Raw genomic sequence first — 19,357 nt, 5'->3', positions numbered from 1 at the left:
ACTTATTGTCTGTCTTTTAAGTCAAAAGATGCTCAACTTAAGACATTTCTGAACATTAAAAATATTGAAAAAATGTTTATCTTCATGTTTTTTGAAAATTAATTATTTTGAATTTTACATAAGATTTTTTTTTAATTTGCTGATGATATATTTAGGAACTGATGTTTTAAATCTTTCATTGCAATAAAGCCATAGAAGAATTAATTGATAAACATTACAGTAATTGTTCCTATAAATTACAGTATAGTACTAAGAATGCTACAAAAATTTGTTAGAAAATAATATTCTACTAAAGAATCTTATTTACTAACTTTTAGAAAACTGTCATTTTTAATGTTTTTTCATTGAATGACATTTTTATAATAAAGAAATAATCGATAAAATGCTTTCCATCTATTTATATCATAAATAACAACTACAATTTCTATGCTTTGTTAATAATAATTAAATTATAAATGAAACCATATGCTCGAATACAAAAATTGTAATGTCTTCTCTATTGTTACATCCAACTTTACTTTTTGTTACGCATAATACTATTTCTGAGAAAGAGCTAACCAAAGGAGAAGTATAATTCTTGAAATAATTTAAATAAAAAAGTATATTTTCCCATTTGGACTAGCTTTTATCATTTAAAAAATTGAAATACAAAATTATTTCAAATCACTTAATAAAGTAATTAATTTTTTTTAACAATTTTTTTATAAACTTTTGACATGAACAGAAATTAATTTGGATACACATAATTATCAAAACAGCAAGAACTTTTATATAAAAATGTGAAACAGTTTGGCAAGATGAAAGATTTATTTCAACAAAACTGACTACTGACATTAAAATGCCACAATTAAAATACATTTTGGAAGTGTTCAAAATATAACATTTTAAAATTCAAACAAGCAAACATAATATGTATTGCACACACAATATATTGCAAAAATTAAAAATAAACTGACCTTGATATGTAATTTAACTAGTGATGATGGTAGCATTTTCCAGTTGTTTAAATTTTTGAGCTACCATAATGACAACAACCTGTTAGTGATGTTTACAATAGAAATTCTGAAGCACCTGTTTTGTTTTAGCTACGATAGGCCTATTTTTACAGATAACAGCTAAAATTTAACTGCTAGCCTGCACATGTTTTTACATTTTTGTGTTTCAAAAACACTGGTTGTATCTTCACAAACAACAACCCGTGATAATTCTTTGATATACCACTAAGCAAGCAACACTCACGGATGAAGTGTTTTTGCTACACATACACTTTAAGGGAAGACCATAGGTAGAAAACACAGTGTTCTGTCACCATGACACGCATACAGTGATATGGCACAGGTGGTGAGCCCCACAAGTTGGCCACGAGTTCAATTTTAGCTAGGTCTTATTTACGTGTTCGGTATCATCAGACTTACTTGGTCGATAATAAATGGCAACTAGTGGGAGCTTGGGAAGACTTAGATTTTTTTATTTATTTACTGTTCGTCCATTGGGACTCAAAGCGCAACGGTTCTAATATTTTATCGTCCGACACGATGCATATATTGTGCACAAAAGTGTCTCCGTGCCTTGTTATATCCTCCGGGTGATTAAAAAAGTATTTAGGACCGCAGTGTGAGACGTTTGCCGTAACCCGATGAGAAATATTCTCTGTCCGTGAAGTGAGGCAAGGCAATGAGGCATCACATCACAGAAGGCATACACAGCAGTCAGTCTTTTTCAAATGAGCACGTGCCTACTTAGCACAAAGGCAATGAATAAGAGGAATATGGAAGCACTGGTAACTGAACATTTTCCACACTGTTTGATTTCGCTTTCCTGAAAAATGTGTGTGTATATATATATTTTTTAAAATTCATATACACACATGCAAAAATTATAAAACTTAAAAGATTGCTACTTACTCCTGCATGATAATTAGTACAAGATTTCGGCCTGTCCCTATAAAGACCCGTTTTCATATGTAAGCATTTTACGGTATTATTTGCTTGATATTCTTCTGCCGTAAGTTTAACGGAATTCTTCTCGCATGGACAAGATGTATAAACAACTAACATTAAAAGATTTGTATATGGGACTTGTTGTACGATAAATTGCCTGAAATAAAAAAATTGTTGTTTATTACTTTTAAAATACAAAAGTTAATTATAGCTCATTTAAAAAATAATTATTTTTATAAGTTCTGTGAATAAAAATTATATAATTAATTAATGAAGTTAGTTAATAATATTCAAAAACAATTCCCCATTCTTAGGAGGATTTAAAAATTTGAAAATAAATCATTATTAATTTCAAGAATTTGATATTCCAGTCAAAAGATTAGTCTGGTATGAGATATGAAGCGATAATTTGCATATAATGTTAAGTTAGCATATAACTGCTAGCACATACACTAGAAAATCTGATAGAGTCCTGCTGCTCTATATGACTAGTTTGACTCATATAACCAGTTGTTTATATTGTGAGTATGGAAGAAAAACCTCTTAATGTCCATATAACAGAAGTTATGAACAAATGTTTCTATCTATATTAATGTATATGTGGATGAAGATTATCTGTGAAATATTGCTAATTGGATATTAAATGTCCATATAATCTTATAAAATTCTTAAATAAACAAAAGATTGGTTTCTTATGAAATAAAAAATATGTTTTATTTAAAAATGCAAGCAGTACTAGAGTGGAAATTTGTTTTCTTCCACATTTGAAACATAAATGTGCTTTAGAAATGTAAAATTAGTTCTTATTGAAATTTTGCCAAATATTTTTTAATGTTAACCATATAGAACTCTCTTAAACATTTAAAAATTTTATTCAAAAACACTAAAAAATTTTGAATATTTGGTTAAACTATACCGTATGACTTTTCTCATGGGTGCATTGCCTCTGCCTCATAAGCATCATCATGGTAGCAACAGCCAATGTTGCCACTGTTGTGTGCTGCATGTTATGTAACATGCAGCACACAACAAATCTTAAACATCTATGACATGGTATGAAACTTTAAAACTTACTCTACATGATTACAATTTACTTCTGTTTTATGTATGGCTTTTGGTCTGCAAATCATGAAAAATGTATCAATTGTTTGTATCAAATGTATCAATTTCCAAATCAGCCAATGATGAACTGGGATGTTTTGAAAAAAATTTGTGACTTCAATATTGACATCCCCTTCTTGTTATGATTCAATGATTACAAAATTCTTATTTCTCATTTTAATTAATGACAACATTGATGCAGTTCTGCCATACATAAACCTAACTTCAGAAATATGCCACTTGGAAGTTGAGATAATTTAGTGTTTAGAACTGATAAAGAATTCAAAACACAAAGAATGACTTTTTAAAGATTTTATACTTCATAACTAAGTAAAATTACATAATCAAAATTTTAAATTATTCTGAGAAACAGAGCATTTTGAATCATCTACTTTCATGAAAACTTTAACTCAAATAAATGAAATGCATTAATTCAAAAATCACAGTCAATATGAAATTTTAATAAACTCTAAGGAAATGATATTTAACTTACTTGTCACAACCTGTCTGATGGCACATTGACAGTCTGCCTTTGATTGGATCTCCTGAATCTTTAACTTGCATTTCATATAGATATAATTCCTTTTCACATGGTCTTGGTTTGGTTTTATTCAATAAAACATCATCATAATCTGCTTGATTAAAACCATAATCTAGGAAAAATGCAAACAAATATCATAATGCATTATGTGTCCTGTATAATATTAATCCTTTTTGTTCCAATTAGTCAATATTAGTATCTAGAATAGCTTGAAGTTTTTCAAGAACAACAGATTTATAATCAGACTTAAGATATCAAACTTGTTTGTAATGAAAATAATTATGCAATGGAATCTACAAACACTGGTTGATAGACAGAAAGTCCTAACCATGAGTGATGAACCATGCAACTTAGATCAGACTCAAACATAGTTTCCTACAATAATAGAAGAATTCCTTAGTTTCCTCTTTAGACAATTTACATTTCAACTAGTGTTATATTGATTACATTTAAATAATTTAAAATTATGTATAAGGGGCTGTCCATAAATGACATCAACATTGGAAGGATGAGGGGGGTTTAGCATTAATGAATGTCATTTATTTCATTAAATTTTATACAGCTTATTATATTTATTTAAATTTCTTGTATGTTTCATTTCTACTTATGGTAGCTATCATTCATATAAAATGATAAACGTTTTAAGGGGGATTGGGTTTTATTGGACATCCAGAGGGAAAGGAGATATAAAAAAATATGCACAACAGACCTGTAATGAAAGTTTATTATTTTAGGTTTATTTCTGAAAAAGTATTATCAAATGCTTTTACAAGTTATTGAGGACAGATAAATGTAATAGTCTGCCAATCTGTGGACCAACTAATTGTCAAATATGTGACCCAGATACAGTAATGTAACTAAGGGGATGAAGGTGGGCATGTTCCCCAAGCACCAAAATTAACTTGTAGAATTTTTTATGAAATTAATGTTAAATTGGGGGCACCAAGCATGAGGTTTACCTCAGCTCTGCCCAGAGATGAATAAACAAAGTAACTGAAATGCTTTGTTTATTATTTGCAAAATTACATATTAATATTGACAATTAATATGTAATTTAATACAAGCAAAAAACAAACATGATAAACTCTCTTTTCATGTTTTTACATAATTTACTACCAAATTATTTAAAATAAAATAATTCAATTAAGAATAGCTATATTGGTAACAATTAAATAATAATAGAAGATTCAGTATTGTTAGATTATACTATACCATACTATAGTAACTAGAAGATATAGAAAAGTAACAGTTGTAAAAGAATAATGATATTATTACATACAAATCATAAAAATAATTTTAATGACTGATAACAATTACCTGAAGCAAATACTCCTTCATGAGACCAAAGTCCATACAGGCTGTAATTAACTAAAAATCTGAAAGAGGAAAAAATATAAGTCTTTATACAGAATACTAACTAGTTAATATCAAATACTTACACAGCTAATTTACTCCAAAGCCAGCTCAACATATTTTTCACATGATGAAAAGGCTGTAAAAAATTTTTATTTAAAACAAATGATTAAACAATTTAATATTTCTATTAATATTTAAATAATTGAGTTTGAAGCCAAATGACGGCAATTCATGAAATAATTTTATAAATAATATAAATTTCAAAATTGTATATAATACAAATAATAGAGATTGATAACAAAATAATTAGGATTTGATATCTACTTTCAGGATTCAAATTACTCTACATTAATTAAACTTCAGCGATTATTTTAATATTATAAGTGAATGGCAACACTTCTGCTGCTTTCATAAAGTAATGATATAGATGAACAATATATAACAATGTTTGATTGTATTCATGATATGCTACAATGACAAAATATTGGCATTATTTCACTGATACATTTTGTGAACCCAGCCTTATATGCAATGAAATGAATCAGTATGGATGAAAGTTGACAAAATATCCTTATTTTTAAGTAAATTATCCTTAGTATTGTGATTTTTCATAAATATATCAATCAGATTTAAATCCCAACCAATTATGGTAGCAGAATGTCTTACTGCAAGGCTATTTGACATAAATATTAATAATTATAATTAATTTTCAATGTAACAGAAATTTTGCCCTTTTAGATTTAGATATTGTGATCAAGTTAAAGTAAACTCATGAGAAATATTGTAAGGAGTTTGGTAAAGCTATAGGTCAAACTTTGTTGAACCAGATGTGTTTGTTGCATCACTGGCTCATGACGTTACCAAACTTCTTGTGTTACTTCTTGCAAGTTCTAATTTTGTTTGACCACCTGGTATTACTAATTAATCAAAATGGGCTGGAAAAAATTCATTATTATTTCTTTGCTTGATTTACTATTTTTACATATTTTAAAGTAAATAAATTCTTTTATGAGGGACTTTTATCAGCAGCAGTCTAATGTTCAGTTTTCTTTCTAGAATAATTTCTTGACTTTAATTGCATGGGCGAAGCACAGTCTACTGGAATATCATTTTCACTTTCTTGTCCAAGTTTTTAAAAATAATTCCCACGTTAGATTTTTGTGATTTTGGTGTCAAAATGCTCAGTATAACCTTGTCCTTTGTAGGAAATACTTTTTGTAAAATATAATCCACTCTGAGAAAAAATATATTCAAAAAACAAGTGTTGACTTTCTCCACTTTGACGCTTAATAACAAAAAAGCATTTTGACATTTTTGGGTGCTGTTTCTTGAAATATAAAGGCACACAGTTACTTAATATTTCTCCAGAGTTTGGTGAATTTTGGTTGAACTACAGAAAAGTTATACGAATTCTAAGAAGAAAGGAACATCCCACATTTCCACTAGATGGTGCCATGTTACCTAGCTCTAATAATGGGAATACATAATTTAAACGCTTAATTGGGACAATTTTTCACTTAAATGGGGACAGTAGCAGAAAAAGAATTTAGCAATTTTTGATATACGAGGGGCGTTCAAAAAGTATCGAACCTTTATTTTTCCCATGTAAACCAATGATGCACGGGAGGTCTCTTTCAGTGGAGTTGTGGAGGGGACAGTCATGCACAGTCCTGAATTTTTTCCCGCCTGCAGGAAGCGTCAGTCACTGGCAGTCGGAGTATGAGTGAGGACATGTAGTGAGTGCTCGTCGGATTCCACTAAGTTGGAAAATGACTGAACAATGTGAGCAGTGATATTACATCAAATTTTGCCAAAAGCTTGGCGATACCCAAGCGGAAACCATTTGCAAGATTCAGCAGGCTTTCGGGGATGATCCTCAAGGCCAAGAAAAGCATGGCAGTTCCACAGCAATGTCAAGGTCGTGTTGACAATTTTTTCAACTCCCACGAGATGGTGTATCCTGAGTACACATCACAAGGCCAAACCATTGCAAAGGAATACTACCAGGAGGTCCTTCATCATCTTTGTGATGCTGTACAACACAAATGACCAGATCTGTGGTCAACCAAAACTTGGCAGCTCCATCATGATAATGCACTCGCCCATTCTGCACATCTGATTTGGACTTTTGTTGCCAAACACAACATTCCTGTGGTTCGTCATGCTCCGTACTCTCCCGACATGGCTCCGTGTGACTTTTGGCTATTTCCCAAGCTGAAAATGCCGCTAAAACGAACCCAATTTTAGTGAAGAGAAGACATCATGCAGAATGCGACAGACTGGCTAATGGCTGTTCCAGCAGTGTTTCCAGCAATGGCAGGAGTGCTGGGAGAAGTGTATACATTACTAAGGAGACAGACTACTTTGAAGGGATTAGGGTTTTGTACCTCAAAATCAATAAATGTATTTTTGCTGACCAAAGGTCCAATACTTTTTGAACATTCCTCGTATTTTAGGGATCTTCTGAAAATATGTCAACTCTACATATACTAATTCAGTGATCTTGAAACTTTTTTGATTGTGTACCCTAAGACGAAAATAGTTATTATAAGTTTAATATAATATATTATATTAGGGAAACTTGGCATACCCCAAGTATCCCTTTGTGTACTCCACGTGGAGACCATAGCACTAATGTCATGTAGACCTAACAATTTTCTTTAACTCGGGTGATTTGGTTTTTCCACATGGGATCAGCATAGTGGGACATAGTGGTATCACACTGGGATCATATCTGAGGCAAACCTGAATATGAGCTACTGACCTTGCTCTGAATTAAACCAGCTCAACTCCTTCCTCTTGTCCCATCAGAAATTTTCAACTTTTATGTAACTATTTCAAATACAAGTTTTTTAGTCATGTCAAGCAACTCACTGATGTTATGTTTCAGACACAGTTCCCTCAGTGGAGACTGGACAAAATCTCAAATGCAGCTGCTTTTAACAAGCGACTCCAATTTATCCAAGACTTTTCTGGCTTAAATGGCAACTGATTTTATTTTATTTCTTATTTTTTTGTTTAATTTAATTTCTTTATTACATTTCTCTTTTTTATCTGTACTTTTCATCATGTTTTTTTCTTTTCTCAACAATAAATCACTTACTGCTCACCCAGGCTAACTACATTGATAAACATTGTCTCAAGTTTCTCGATGTCACATATCTAATTAAATTTATGGTAATTTATTAAAAAAAAGAACTTACAGTTAAAAGGAATGCAGCTGGACCAGAAGAATCTGTTGGTTCAAAGCAAATAGCCTGATAGTCAAATAAATGAACCCTAATTAATAGATAAAAATGTTTATTTCATTTCAAACTATTTATAATTCTTTTCATTATGAAAAAATTTCAATATCACATACTTTTTATATATTCCGTATTTGATCATCGAATTAAATAGAGTAAAATCAATTTCTCCAAAAAATTTTCCAGTCTGAAATTAGAAATGATTACATCTTGAGTGTAAATATGAATTAATTTTCATAATTTAAAATTATTAAACTTTAAAACTTTCTAAAAATATTATTTTTCATCAAGAAAGGAAGATTCATTAGTGTACCTGTTGATAGTATAATATTAAAACAGATGCATTTATAATTATGAATATTTAAAAAGTTATATTATGACAGTAAAAATAATAATATATTATTGTAATATTTCCTCAATGAAGAAAACATACAAACTTTACACAGTTCAGTTTTTAAATGTTGTTATAATAAATTTTATGAAGCATGCTAAACAGCTGCAGAAACACTATACAGTAATACCTCGAATTATGTGAACCCGGAGTTACATGATTTTCAAATCTCATTAATTCGTCTTTTGTTTGAGCGCCACACAATTATTGATAACTCATTCCCCCCACACTATTGTTCAGCTTACGTGTTCGGATGTGTCATGCAGAATCGACACATAGCTACAATTTATTTTGTGTTACAGAGACTTGAGAGACTATGTGGTGATTTCTTGTAACCATGAACGAATTAAAAGATGAGATAAGATTAACGAGAACACTTATTAGCTTACATACATCCGACTTGAATTTTACACAAATTGCGAAATTATACCTTGACTTATGTGAATTCGACTTACGCGGTTATTGCTCGGTCCCACCTATCGCGTAAGTTCGGGGTATTACAGTATTTAACTGTACAGCCTTTTCTGAACATAAAAAGATCAGGTTTTCAAGATAGAATAACAAAGTGTAAATAATAATCAACAGATATTTTGTCTGAGATTTTTAAAAACTGTCTACATCCATTAACATTGCCAATGCATTTTTTTTTTTATAATTATGCAAGTATCAATCATAGATGAATATTTAATAAATCTGATTTTTTCTTATTTTTGGTGAGTGATCAAAATTACATTTCTATTTAATGAATAAATCTGTTAATTATAAAATTTTGTTTTCTATAACTAATTTTGGATTAGTCATATTTAGTTGATGAAATGAAATGATAAATATATGATATCATAAAAAAGAAACTGACATTGACTTTAATCAATTTAAAATTATAAAATATAAATTCAAATGCCATGGATATTAATTATTTGAATATTATTATGCTGTATGTAAAAAATGAAAGCATTAAATTTTGTTATATAAGGGTTGTCCAGAAAATAAAGAATGTTTGCACATAGTAATCTGCACAGGTAAATAACTACCATTGATTCAATGTAAATTTGTTTCCTGATGTGTTAGCTTAACATGTGTAGAGTTTCGATAACAGCAGGCTTATTGTTATGTCAAGAGTTAAAATGTGTACAAAAATTGAAAATCCCACCAAATGCAAAGTGTAAAGTGTTATTTGTTTTCTAAACGTGAAGAAAGTTTGTCCTATAGACAAATCACAGAAGTGTATGGTAATCACATTATGAATGAAAAATGTGTGAGAAAATGATGTTTAATGTTTAATCAAGGAAGATAATGTGCAACTGCATTCTGCTGCAGCCACTCAAGCTCTGCTTTAGAAATTTGACTGGGACATTTTTGACCACTCTCCATACAGTCCCAACTTGGCCCCCAGTGATTTTTACCTCTTTCCCAAACTGAAAGAGTTTTTGGGTGGATTTGGAATGGATGATGAGGTGAAAGTTGTTACTAACTGGCTATAAAACTGGCAGTGGAAGTACGACAAAGGAATAAAAAAAACTAGTGCGCTACAACAAGTGCTTAAGTCATAATGGTCACTATGTAAAAAAATAAACTAGTCTTGTACGAATTACTTAATAAAACTTTTTCCTATCATTACTATTTTTTCCTTTTTTATAGTCAAATGTGATTTTTTCTGGATGTCCCTTATATATGAAGTAATAGTTTAAATAAGTATTAGCAAGTGAAATTATATATGATTTGACAATACATGAAACTCGTGTATTGTCAAATCATATATACATGTTAATTTGTTGTTTGCTGAAAGAATTAATTTTAGATATGATATTAAAAGAAATGTAACAATATGTTAAATTTACAGTTTTAATAAAATCTGTAGATGAATTTCTGTATAGAATTAAATAAAATTCAATATATTTCACATGTCATAACTGTGTTTACCTTTGTCTACCTGAGACACTAGCAAATTAAGGCTGTATGGCTGGCCATGATTTCACTCATTATGATCATTATCTTCAATGGTATTGGTCAAAATGGGGAGAGTTAGGAATAATGCTTAAAGTTCATACTACTAATGATAAATTATTGTATAGATCAGATCCAAACTAAGATATTCATGGCATTAAGTAAAGAATTGAATATTCATTTCATACAGCATCAGATTGCTAATGCAATGAGATGAATATTCAATTCTTTACTTTCAGTAAAATGAAAATTTCTATTTTTAATAGAAAAATAATAATGAGAACTTTAGCATTTGTCATTGAAGAAAAAACAATATATTTTGCTGAATTCATAACAATAATTTCTTGTAAACATATTTACAAGATGATTACTTGACAAATGCAAATATAAATTCCGATATTTTTATATATACTAACTTGTAAGTCTAAAATTGTAATTTTTACTATTAGACTGATGCAATTTATATAAAAATAGTTCATTCAGAAAAATTATAAACTTTGCATTTCCATTCATTTCAAGTGATAAATATAATTTAACAATCTAGTAAAACATTCTTTCAAACATTGATTTTATTTCTAAAGAATTAACTTTCAACAACATTCCATCTTATATTCTACTATATTGTAATCTGAAAAACAAAAGATAAAATATTTCCAGAGAAATTTATTCCATATTTAAATATTTGATTTCTTATATTTAAGTTTCAGTAATGGAATTACTAATTTCTTATGAATTAGTAAATAAATATTAGAATTCTTTACCTACCTGTTCATATTCTTCAGAAACTACAGTAAATCCATTATTGTCCAAAAGGTAACAATCTAGATCCTAAAAAATTAAACATAATTAATTACTTTGATGATAAAAAATTGATTCAAATAAATATTAAATGCTATAATTTAAATATTCTTAATTAAAACGAGCAATTATTTATTGTAACATCATCACAATGTTCGCAATTTTTTTGTAGTGTATTGCCCTTGTACATCTTACTTTTACTGTTAGCAATAGAGTCATGCCAATCATCTATAGTTAGATAGGTGATTGGCACAACTGTTCAAGGGGGTATTTTTGAATTGAAATAATGTGACTTCTGGTACAAACTGGAAGTTTGTATATATTTAATTGGGACACAACTATTCACAACTAGGTAAACTTGATGAAAACCCACAAAAAACCAAATACCAGCAGAAATAAAAGGGATAGAGCTAGCCTCCTGCCCCTAAGCTTTGCATATCTGGTTCCAACTTCCATTTATCTAACTCTATTCTTGATATTAAGGAAGGACAGACAGAGAGATAAACAGATGGATGACTGGAAATTTATGGGTCTACAATTTTTTCAAATTGCAGCCCAATTAATTTTAAACAGTCTGAGTCAGATAGATAAATTTTAAATACAGTACAATCATTTCAATTTTTATATTTTGAAAATGANATGTAAATTTCTAATTTGGCCCATAAGGAAAAAAAATTGGACAACCCTGGACTATACGGTTCCTTGTTGGCTTTATATAGGATATAAAATGTTTCTCTCTATTATTGTCCTTTGGTTGATCTGTTCCAAATTATCTTTGTTTAACTTGGAAAATATAGACTATCATGAATCCTGGACACCTTACCCCTCCCCTAATTTTGTCCCCTTTACTAACTCCTAAACACTGTCTGATCTGCACCAAAGTTTTCATACTTATTCTCTGGAATTCTGAGGTAAATGTAGACTTCCATGAAATCCGGACACCCCACTCTTTCCCTGATTTGATCTCCTCAATACTTTGTGATAAACATGACAATTGTAAGCTAAAATAACAAAATTTGCATTTTAATGTTTAGCCATTATCATGTTTGGAAGTTCTGAATCTGGAACTGTTATGGACAATCCATCTCTAATGGAAACTTATTGTCTGTCTTTTAAGTCAAAAGATGCTCAACTTAAGACATTTCTGAACATTAAAAATATTGAAAAAATGTTTATCTTCATATTTTTTGAAAATTAATTATTTTGAATTTTACATAAGATTTTTTTTTAATTTGCTGATGATATATTTAGGAACTGATGTTTTAAATCTTTCATTGCAATAAAGCCATAGAAGAATTAATTGATAAACATTACAGTAATTGTTCCTATAAATTACAGTATAGTACTAAGAATGCTACAAAAATTTGTTAGAAAATAATATTCTACTAAAGAATCTTATTTACTAACTTTTAGAAAACTGTCATTTTTAATGTTTTTTCATTGAATGACATTTTTATAATAAAGAAATAATCGATAAAATGCTTTCCATCTATTTATATCATAAATAACAACTACAATTTCTATGCTTTGTTAATAATAATTAAATTATAAATGAAACCATATGCTCGAATACAAAAATTGTAATGTCTTCTCTATTGTTACATCCAACTTTACTTTTTTGTTACGCATAATACTATTTCTGAGAAAGAGCTAACCAAAGGAGAAGTATAATTCTTGAAATAATTTAAATAAAAAAGTATATTTTCCCATTTGGACTAGCTTTTATCATTTAAAAAATTGAAATACAAAATTATTTCAAATCACTTAATAAAGTAATTAATTTTTTTTAACAATTTTTTTATAAACTTTTGACATGAACAGAAATTAATTTGGATACACATAATTATCAAAACAGCAAGAACTTTTATATANTTTGCCGGTTTCTCATTTGGCATTCTATAGAATGCCTAGGAAATCTGTAAAATATAAATCGTTTCATAGATTGCCGGCTAGTTTTAGGCATTATATACAATGCCTAGGCATTCTATAGAATGCCGGATTTCAAACTTTGCCGGTAACATATATATATAAATGGATATCTTTCAGAAAAAAACTTGGGTGTTTGAGAATTAGTTAAAATGACATAATTACTCCAGTAAGGCAGAGATTGTTGGAGAAGTTTCATTTAAAAATGTTTTTCTCTAATAATTTGATTAGGTTTATGAAAATTGGAACTTTAAAATTGTAAACCAAACAAGCAGCATAATATTGCATATTGCTTAATTTTTCAAGCTGTTTAATTTAAACTATCAAATTATTTCACAAGGATATTTAATAAACTTCAGAAGTAGGATAAGACTAAGAAATTGTCAAGGAAATGTTTCTAATTATACAATACACACATACACACACACTATATACAGTCGATTCCCCTATAAGATCATTGATTTTTCCGTTTTATCTGAATTACATGTTGTACGAGTCACTTAGATTTTACAAATATGTGAGCCGTTCACAGCTCGGCACACGTATTTGTAAAATCTAAGTGACTCGTACAACATGTAATTCAGATAAAACGGAAAAATCAATGATCTTATAGGGGGATCGACTGTATACAGTATATGTATGAGGTCTGTTCAAAAAATAACCAAACTTTATTTTTTTTAATTTTTATTCTTCAAGTTACAGATTATTTGTCCTTGTCCCATTCATTCAAAGTACTCCCCTCCCCTATTCACACACTTATCCCAGTAGTGTTTCCATTTGGCAAAGCAGTCCTGGTAAACTTGTTTTGGACAGTCCTTCAATGCTTGTGACGAATTTGTTTTAATGTCATCAATTATGTCAAAACAGCATCCTTTCAGCACTGATTTTAATTTTGAAAACAAGAAAAAATCACAAGGAGCTGGGACTGGTGAGTACTGGTGAGTCTGGGAAGGACAGTCATTTGACTTTTGGCACAAAACTGGCAAATTGACAAGGCTGAGTGAGCAGGTGATTGTCATGGTGAAGGAACCATGAGTTGTCTTGCCACAACTCTGGTCTCTTGTTATGAATTTTTTTAATGCAATTGTTTCAAAACACCTGCTTAGTACTAACAGTTGAATGTTTGACCTTGAGGCAAAAATTCAAAGTGTACAACTCTGATTTTCTGAATTTGTGTGTCATCAGTTGGGGTCAAAGGCTTTCCTGGTTGAGGGTCTCTTCAACTAATTGACAACCACTTTTGAATCAGGTAAAGTATTTGTAACACTGTGTATGACCTAGAGCAGTGGTCGATATCGACCCCCAGAGGTCGATGCAACATCATTGGGGGTTGATTAGGGGATCGATGCGGCTAGGGGTTGATTGAGGGGTCAATGCGACTAAGGGGTCACAACCTTTTTTTTTTTTTTTTTTTGCCTATACAGAGACCACAACTTTTTTTTTCACTCATACACATACATTTGTAATAAAACTTTATGGTGGGGGTCAATGTGAGGCTTTGGAAAGTGATTGGGGGTAGACGGTTAAAAAAGTTTGGTGACCCCTGACCTAGAGTATTACCTCCATAAGCTTGATTCAAAAGTTGAAATGTTTCTGTAAAAGTTTTCCCCAGTTTCATGCAAAACTGTATATTGCATCATTGCTCCCATAAATCGCACATTGCAAAAACCATGAACACTGAAACACCTTTTACTCAAAAACCAATAATGTGGGAACAAAACAAGATATCAACAATCCAAAAAAAAGCAGCTTACTCAGTAGGTTATCATGAATGTAGTGTTGCCAACTTCACAACACTAGAACACACTATTTTTACCCAATTCAAAAAGTTTGGTTAATTTTTAAACAGACTGCCTATCAGCAGATATGTGTGTGTGTATACTGTATTCCCAAAGCTGGATATTTACCAAAACACTAAAATTCTTGAGTGTTTGGGAAATAGAAACATGAGTATTCCAATAAAGCAGAAATTATTAATTTAAATATATGAATATATTCAATTTTTAAATGTTTTCTGCCCTGTGGATATTAAGAGAATATGTTTTTCTTTGCATATCATGAATCCAGCATGGCAGCAACAGATGACATTATATCTGGAGTTATCCTTTAATCCAGTTTGGCTTGGAAATTTTCAAGTTTATGTCCTTACAATGATTGATTAATACTTTAACTTTCTTTAAAATTACCATAAAAATACAGTTTCAATGATATATATAATAAACTTGAATTTTGATCAATTTTCCCATGTTTTACTTTACAAATATCACTAAAAAAAGAAAGTTCTCTCTAATATTTTTTCAGCAGGAAATTTTCATGGGCACAAAAGTTCACTAATATCTCAAATACAGTACTATAGTAGAGATAACAGAGACTTATGACACTTCTATCATCAGAATGCATGCAACTTTATTACTAGTATGCATTTCAGTTCTCATAAAACTGCATACCAGTAATAAAGTTGCATTTTGATGTTACCAGTAGCATTGTCATAAGTCTCTGTTATCTCTACTATAGTATTTAAGATATTAGTTTCAACAATTTTCAAGACAAGATGCTCTTTTATAATAAAAGTACTTAATAAACAAAAACAAAAACACTGAGTTCGGCGTTAAATGCGCATTTAACGCCGAACTCAGTGTTTTTGTTTTTGTTTATTTATTAATTTGGCGTGTTAGTCAACATAGTGTTTACTAATAATAAAAGTACATATTTTAATTTTTTCATTATTAAATTCATCAGTTTTTGCATGTAATGGCTGTAATGATCAGAACAAACAAAAGCAACATTATAAATCACATTTATACTTAAATCTATTTGTAAACTAAATTGCACATTTAATCACTAAAATACTCATATAAGTTTGTTTACTCAATGGCAACCATAACAAAAATAACAGTTATGATTAAAGACATGCTGTGCAGCAACAAAATCCACAGGTGCAGAAGCATTTCAGCTGTGCATATGCACAGCTTGGAGGAAACATTGATTATGATCTTAATCTTTTTTCAACTTATGAACAATATGACCGATTGTACATCTAAAATTTAAATTTTGCATTCTAAAAATTGGATTCTAAAGTTCTCTAGCCACTCATGAAGTGGCGTCAAAGTCAGTCTTTGTCCAGTAGTATAATACATTTTTAATAAATAATTAATGTGGACTTATTTCTATTGCATGTCAACATTTTTTGTTTTTGCACAAATTCTGAGGTTCATTGCTGCTTATGAGATGGCAAAAAAAATTGGTAATGTTAAAGTAATGGCATTTCTTGCTATTGTTTATAATTTTTATAAACTATTACAATTAATGCTTCAAAATTCCTCCAAAACATAATAGTAAATCTAGCAGTAAATCTGGAGATAAATACAAAACATGTCGATTATTACCATGGAAACTAAACTGGAATTTATAAAACTGTGAATAAGGTGAAAAAAATTGCATTTGTAATGCCCACTATTAAGCAGCAGTGAGAGGGTAAATGAGTGTAATGCATTCTGTTAAGCATATTGAAGGATCAAATACTAACAAAAAGTAGTTATTCTGTACACAAATGTAATTTCTAGGTTATTTTTCAACTTATGATAAAATCTCAGAAACCTAACCTGCTTGTAGGTAGGGAAGATCTTGTATTTGATAATAAAATATACCTTGGATGTAATGTCATTTGTATTGATATTACATAAATTAGTATACTTTCAAGCAAATATTAAAAATAATTACTTTTCAGTACTATTTCTTCGCTCTTCTTCACTGAGATATTCTAATACTCTCAAAAGACCACTTCTTGTTGCCACAAATGTTACAGTTATACCAAACATTTTGAACATATTTGGCCTGAAAAATGTAATACACTATTAGCAACTGAAAATAACATAAAATTCCAAAATGGAAAGTTATTATTATTTTAAAAATTAAAACAGGTAAATAATTTGATTGTCCAGTTACTTATTCAATTAAATATGAATGAACTTTTTTGTGTTAAATAAATCATGTAACAATTAAAATGTTTAAGAGGAAATCTTGTTTACTATATTATATAACTTATATACATGTATATGTATATATAAGNTGCCCTTGTACATCGTACTTTTACTGTTAGCAATAGAGTCATGCCAATCATCTATAGTTAGATAGGTGATTGGCACAACTGTTCAAGGGGGTATTTTTGAATTGAAATAATGTGACTTCTGGTACAAACTGGAAGTTTGTATATATTTAATTGGGACACAACTATTCACAACTAGGTAAACTTGATGAAAACCCACAAAAAACCAAATACCAGCAGAAATAAAAGGGATAGAGCTAGCCTCCTGCCCCTAAGCTTTGCATATCTGGTTCCAACTTCCATTTATCTAACTCTATTCTTGATATTAAGGAAGGACAGACAGAGAGATAAACAGATGGATGACTGGAAATTTATGGGTCTACAATTTTTTCAAATTGCAGCCCAATTAATTTTAAACAGTCTGAGTCAGATAGATAAATTTTAAATACAGTACAATCATTTCAATTTTTATATTTTGAAAATGATTCTGAATAATAATAAAAATATATATATATTTTTAAAAAATGATTTTCTGCAGGCATTATTGAGGGTAATATAAATTACTGATTTATTTACTTCTACCTTACTCTAAACTTGTGCATTATATCAGTTGTCCTCAACCATTTGGATGGCACAACAATGAGCTAGTATCACATCAAAGATTCATTTATACATATAAAGTGAAGTCAAAGATTTTAATATTTGCATATTTCTTATATAAAAAATGCAAAGATAGAGAAACAATTAACATGATATTTTTTTAAATTTTGTAGCATCAGTTAAGAATCTTTGCAGTATATTATAAAAAACCAGTATATTATTATTCATATTATAATATTATTAGTTATATTATTTAAAAGAAAAAACAGTTTTTAAGATGTTTAGCACTATTTAGTGTTAACTAAACTTCTTATAAAGAAATAAAGTGAAATTTATTTCTTTATAAGTGAAGTTGTAGCTATAATTTATGTCATAAATTTGATTCCTTATGTATGAAATCAAATTTTACTTTTACATTGCTATAATAATAAAAAAATAATTACCTCTCCACCACATTTATATCTGCATGGTTGCAGCATACACTATAACAAAAATGATTTAAATTATCAATTAAAATTTAATACATTTATTTAAATAAATTATTATTGTAAACTAACTTTTGATGTAATATCAAAAAACGTTTTAGAAAAAACAGAATGAAGAAATTGTAATCCGACGACAGCAGCGGGAGCTTTTTTCTTTCCAGTACCCAAAAAGATGGCATGACTTGCAGTTACTTTGGTATTTTTCTTTGAACCTGCAAATAATTCAGTTGTAATATTTGATAATCAATCAAATTAAAATCTGAAAATTGTATTCTTACCTGCATTGTGTGGGACAGAAAAAACAAAGGCAGAACTGTTAATATTATAAAAGTCAACAGCACGTTTGTAAAACAATTCATCAATAGCTCGAACATGTATATCTTGAAAGGGCCTAATAATAAATGTAATAAATATAGTTTAGTTTAGTTTATTGAACATAATAGGCAGTCGCCTGTTACAAGGGGGTACATGACGATGAAGAAAGATGGAAAATAAACATTCAATAACAAAAATTAAACATATCTCCGCTTTAGAATAACATGTAGTATTTTAAGATTTTACATTTAAGAGTCTTCTTACACCATTATAGCAATTGTAAATTTCATTAGTGGTGGCTAGATTGAATTTATTGTACATATGATTACCTAAACTTTGGCTTTTATTTTGATCTTCAGTGATCTTTGATTCTTGATCTTATTTATCACTTCTCTTAATATTTATCACTTCAATATCCTGAGTAATGGAACATTCTACAACTCTAAGCATTAATTGATTAATATAATGATTATTATTTCTGAAATAATCAAAAACTAAATTGATGGAAAATCCATAGTCATTAAATATGTGAGACAATTGAGCAATCCAATTCTGAGTTAAACAAGTCCATCTGTCATCTTTTTATCATTAGAAGGTGCAAGATATGTGACTATAATTCCTAAGTGATATTCATTAATCTCAGAATTTAATTTTTTTTTTTCATTTAATT

The 19,357-nt window shown here is 29.4% G+C and overlaps 1 protein-coding gene across 1 annotated transcript in view; it reads right to left on the bottom strand.

Moving 5' to 3' along the window:
• Window positions 1-788: 788 nt before the first annotated feature.
• Window positions 789-19,357, bottom strand: part of LOC111637227 (voltage-dependent calcium channel subunit alpha-2/delta-3-like) — a 130,398-nt gene continuing 111,829 nt past the window's right edge. Inside the window, exons 29-39 of the mRNA XM_023382670.1 lie at window positions 18,651-18,763; window positions 18,445-18,584; window positions 18,331-18,369; window positions 11,284-11,346; window positions 8,300-8,370; window positions 8,142-8,217; window positions 5,022-5,074; window positions 4,900-4,958; window positions 3,535-3,694; window positions 1,905-2,097; window positions 789-1,818 (exon numbers count right to left, since the gene is read on the bottom strand). Of these exons, the coding sequence (XP_023238438.1) occupies window positions 1,720-1,818; window positions 1,905-2,097; window positions 3,535-3,694; window positions 4,900-4,958; window positions 5,022-5,074; window positions 8,142-8,217; window positions 8,300-8,370; window positions 11,284-11,346; window positions 18,331-18,369; window positions 18,445-18,584; window positions 18,651-18,763 (1,066 nt within the window). The 3' untranslated portion in view covers window positions 789-1,719. The remainder of the gene's footprint in view (window positions 1,819-1,904; window positions 2,098-3,534; window positions 3,695-4,899; window positions 4,959-5,021; window positions 5,075-8,141; window positions 8,218-8,299; window positions 8,371-11,283; window positions 11,347-18,330; window positions 18,370-18,444; window positions 18,585-18,650; window positions 18,764-19,357) is intronic.

This window comes from Centruroides sculpturatus, unplaced genomic scaffold (genome assembly GCF_000671375.1).
Source record: "Centruroides sculpturatus isolate CEXI.00-Female unplaced genomic scaffold, Cexi_2.0 scaffold1058, whole genome shotgun sequence".
NCBI classification, from domain to species: Eukaryota; Metazoa; Arthropoda; class Arachnida; order Scorpiones; family Buthidae; genus Centruroides; species Centruroides sculpturatus.
Note: the sequence above shows the minus strand (reverse complement) of the source record. Positions and strands in the feature narration are given on the sequence as shown.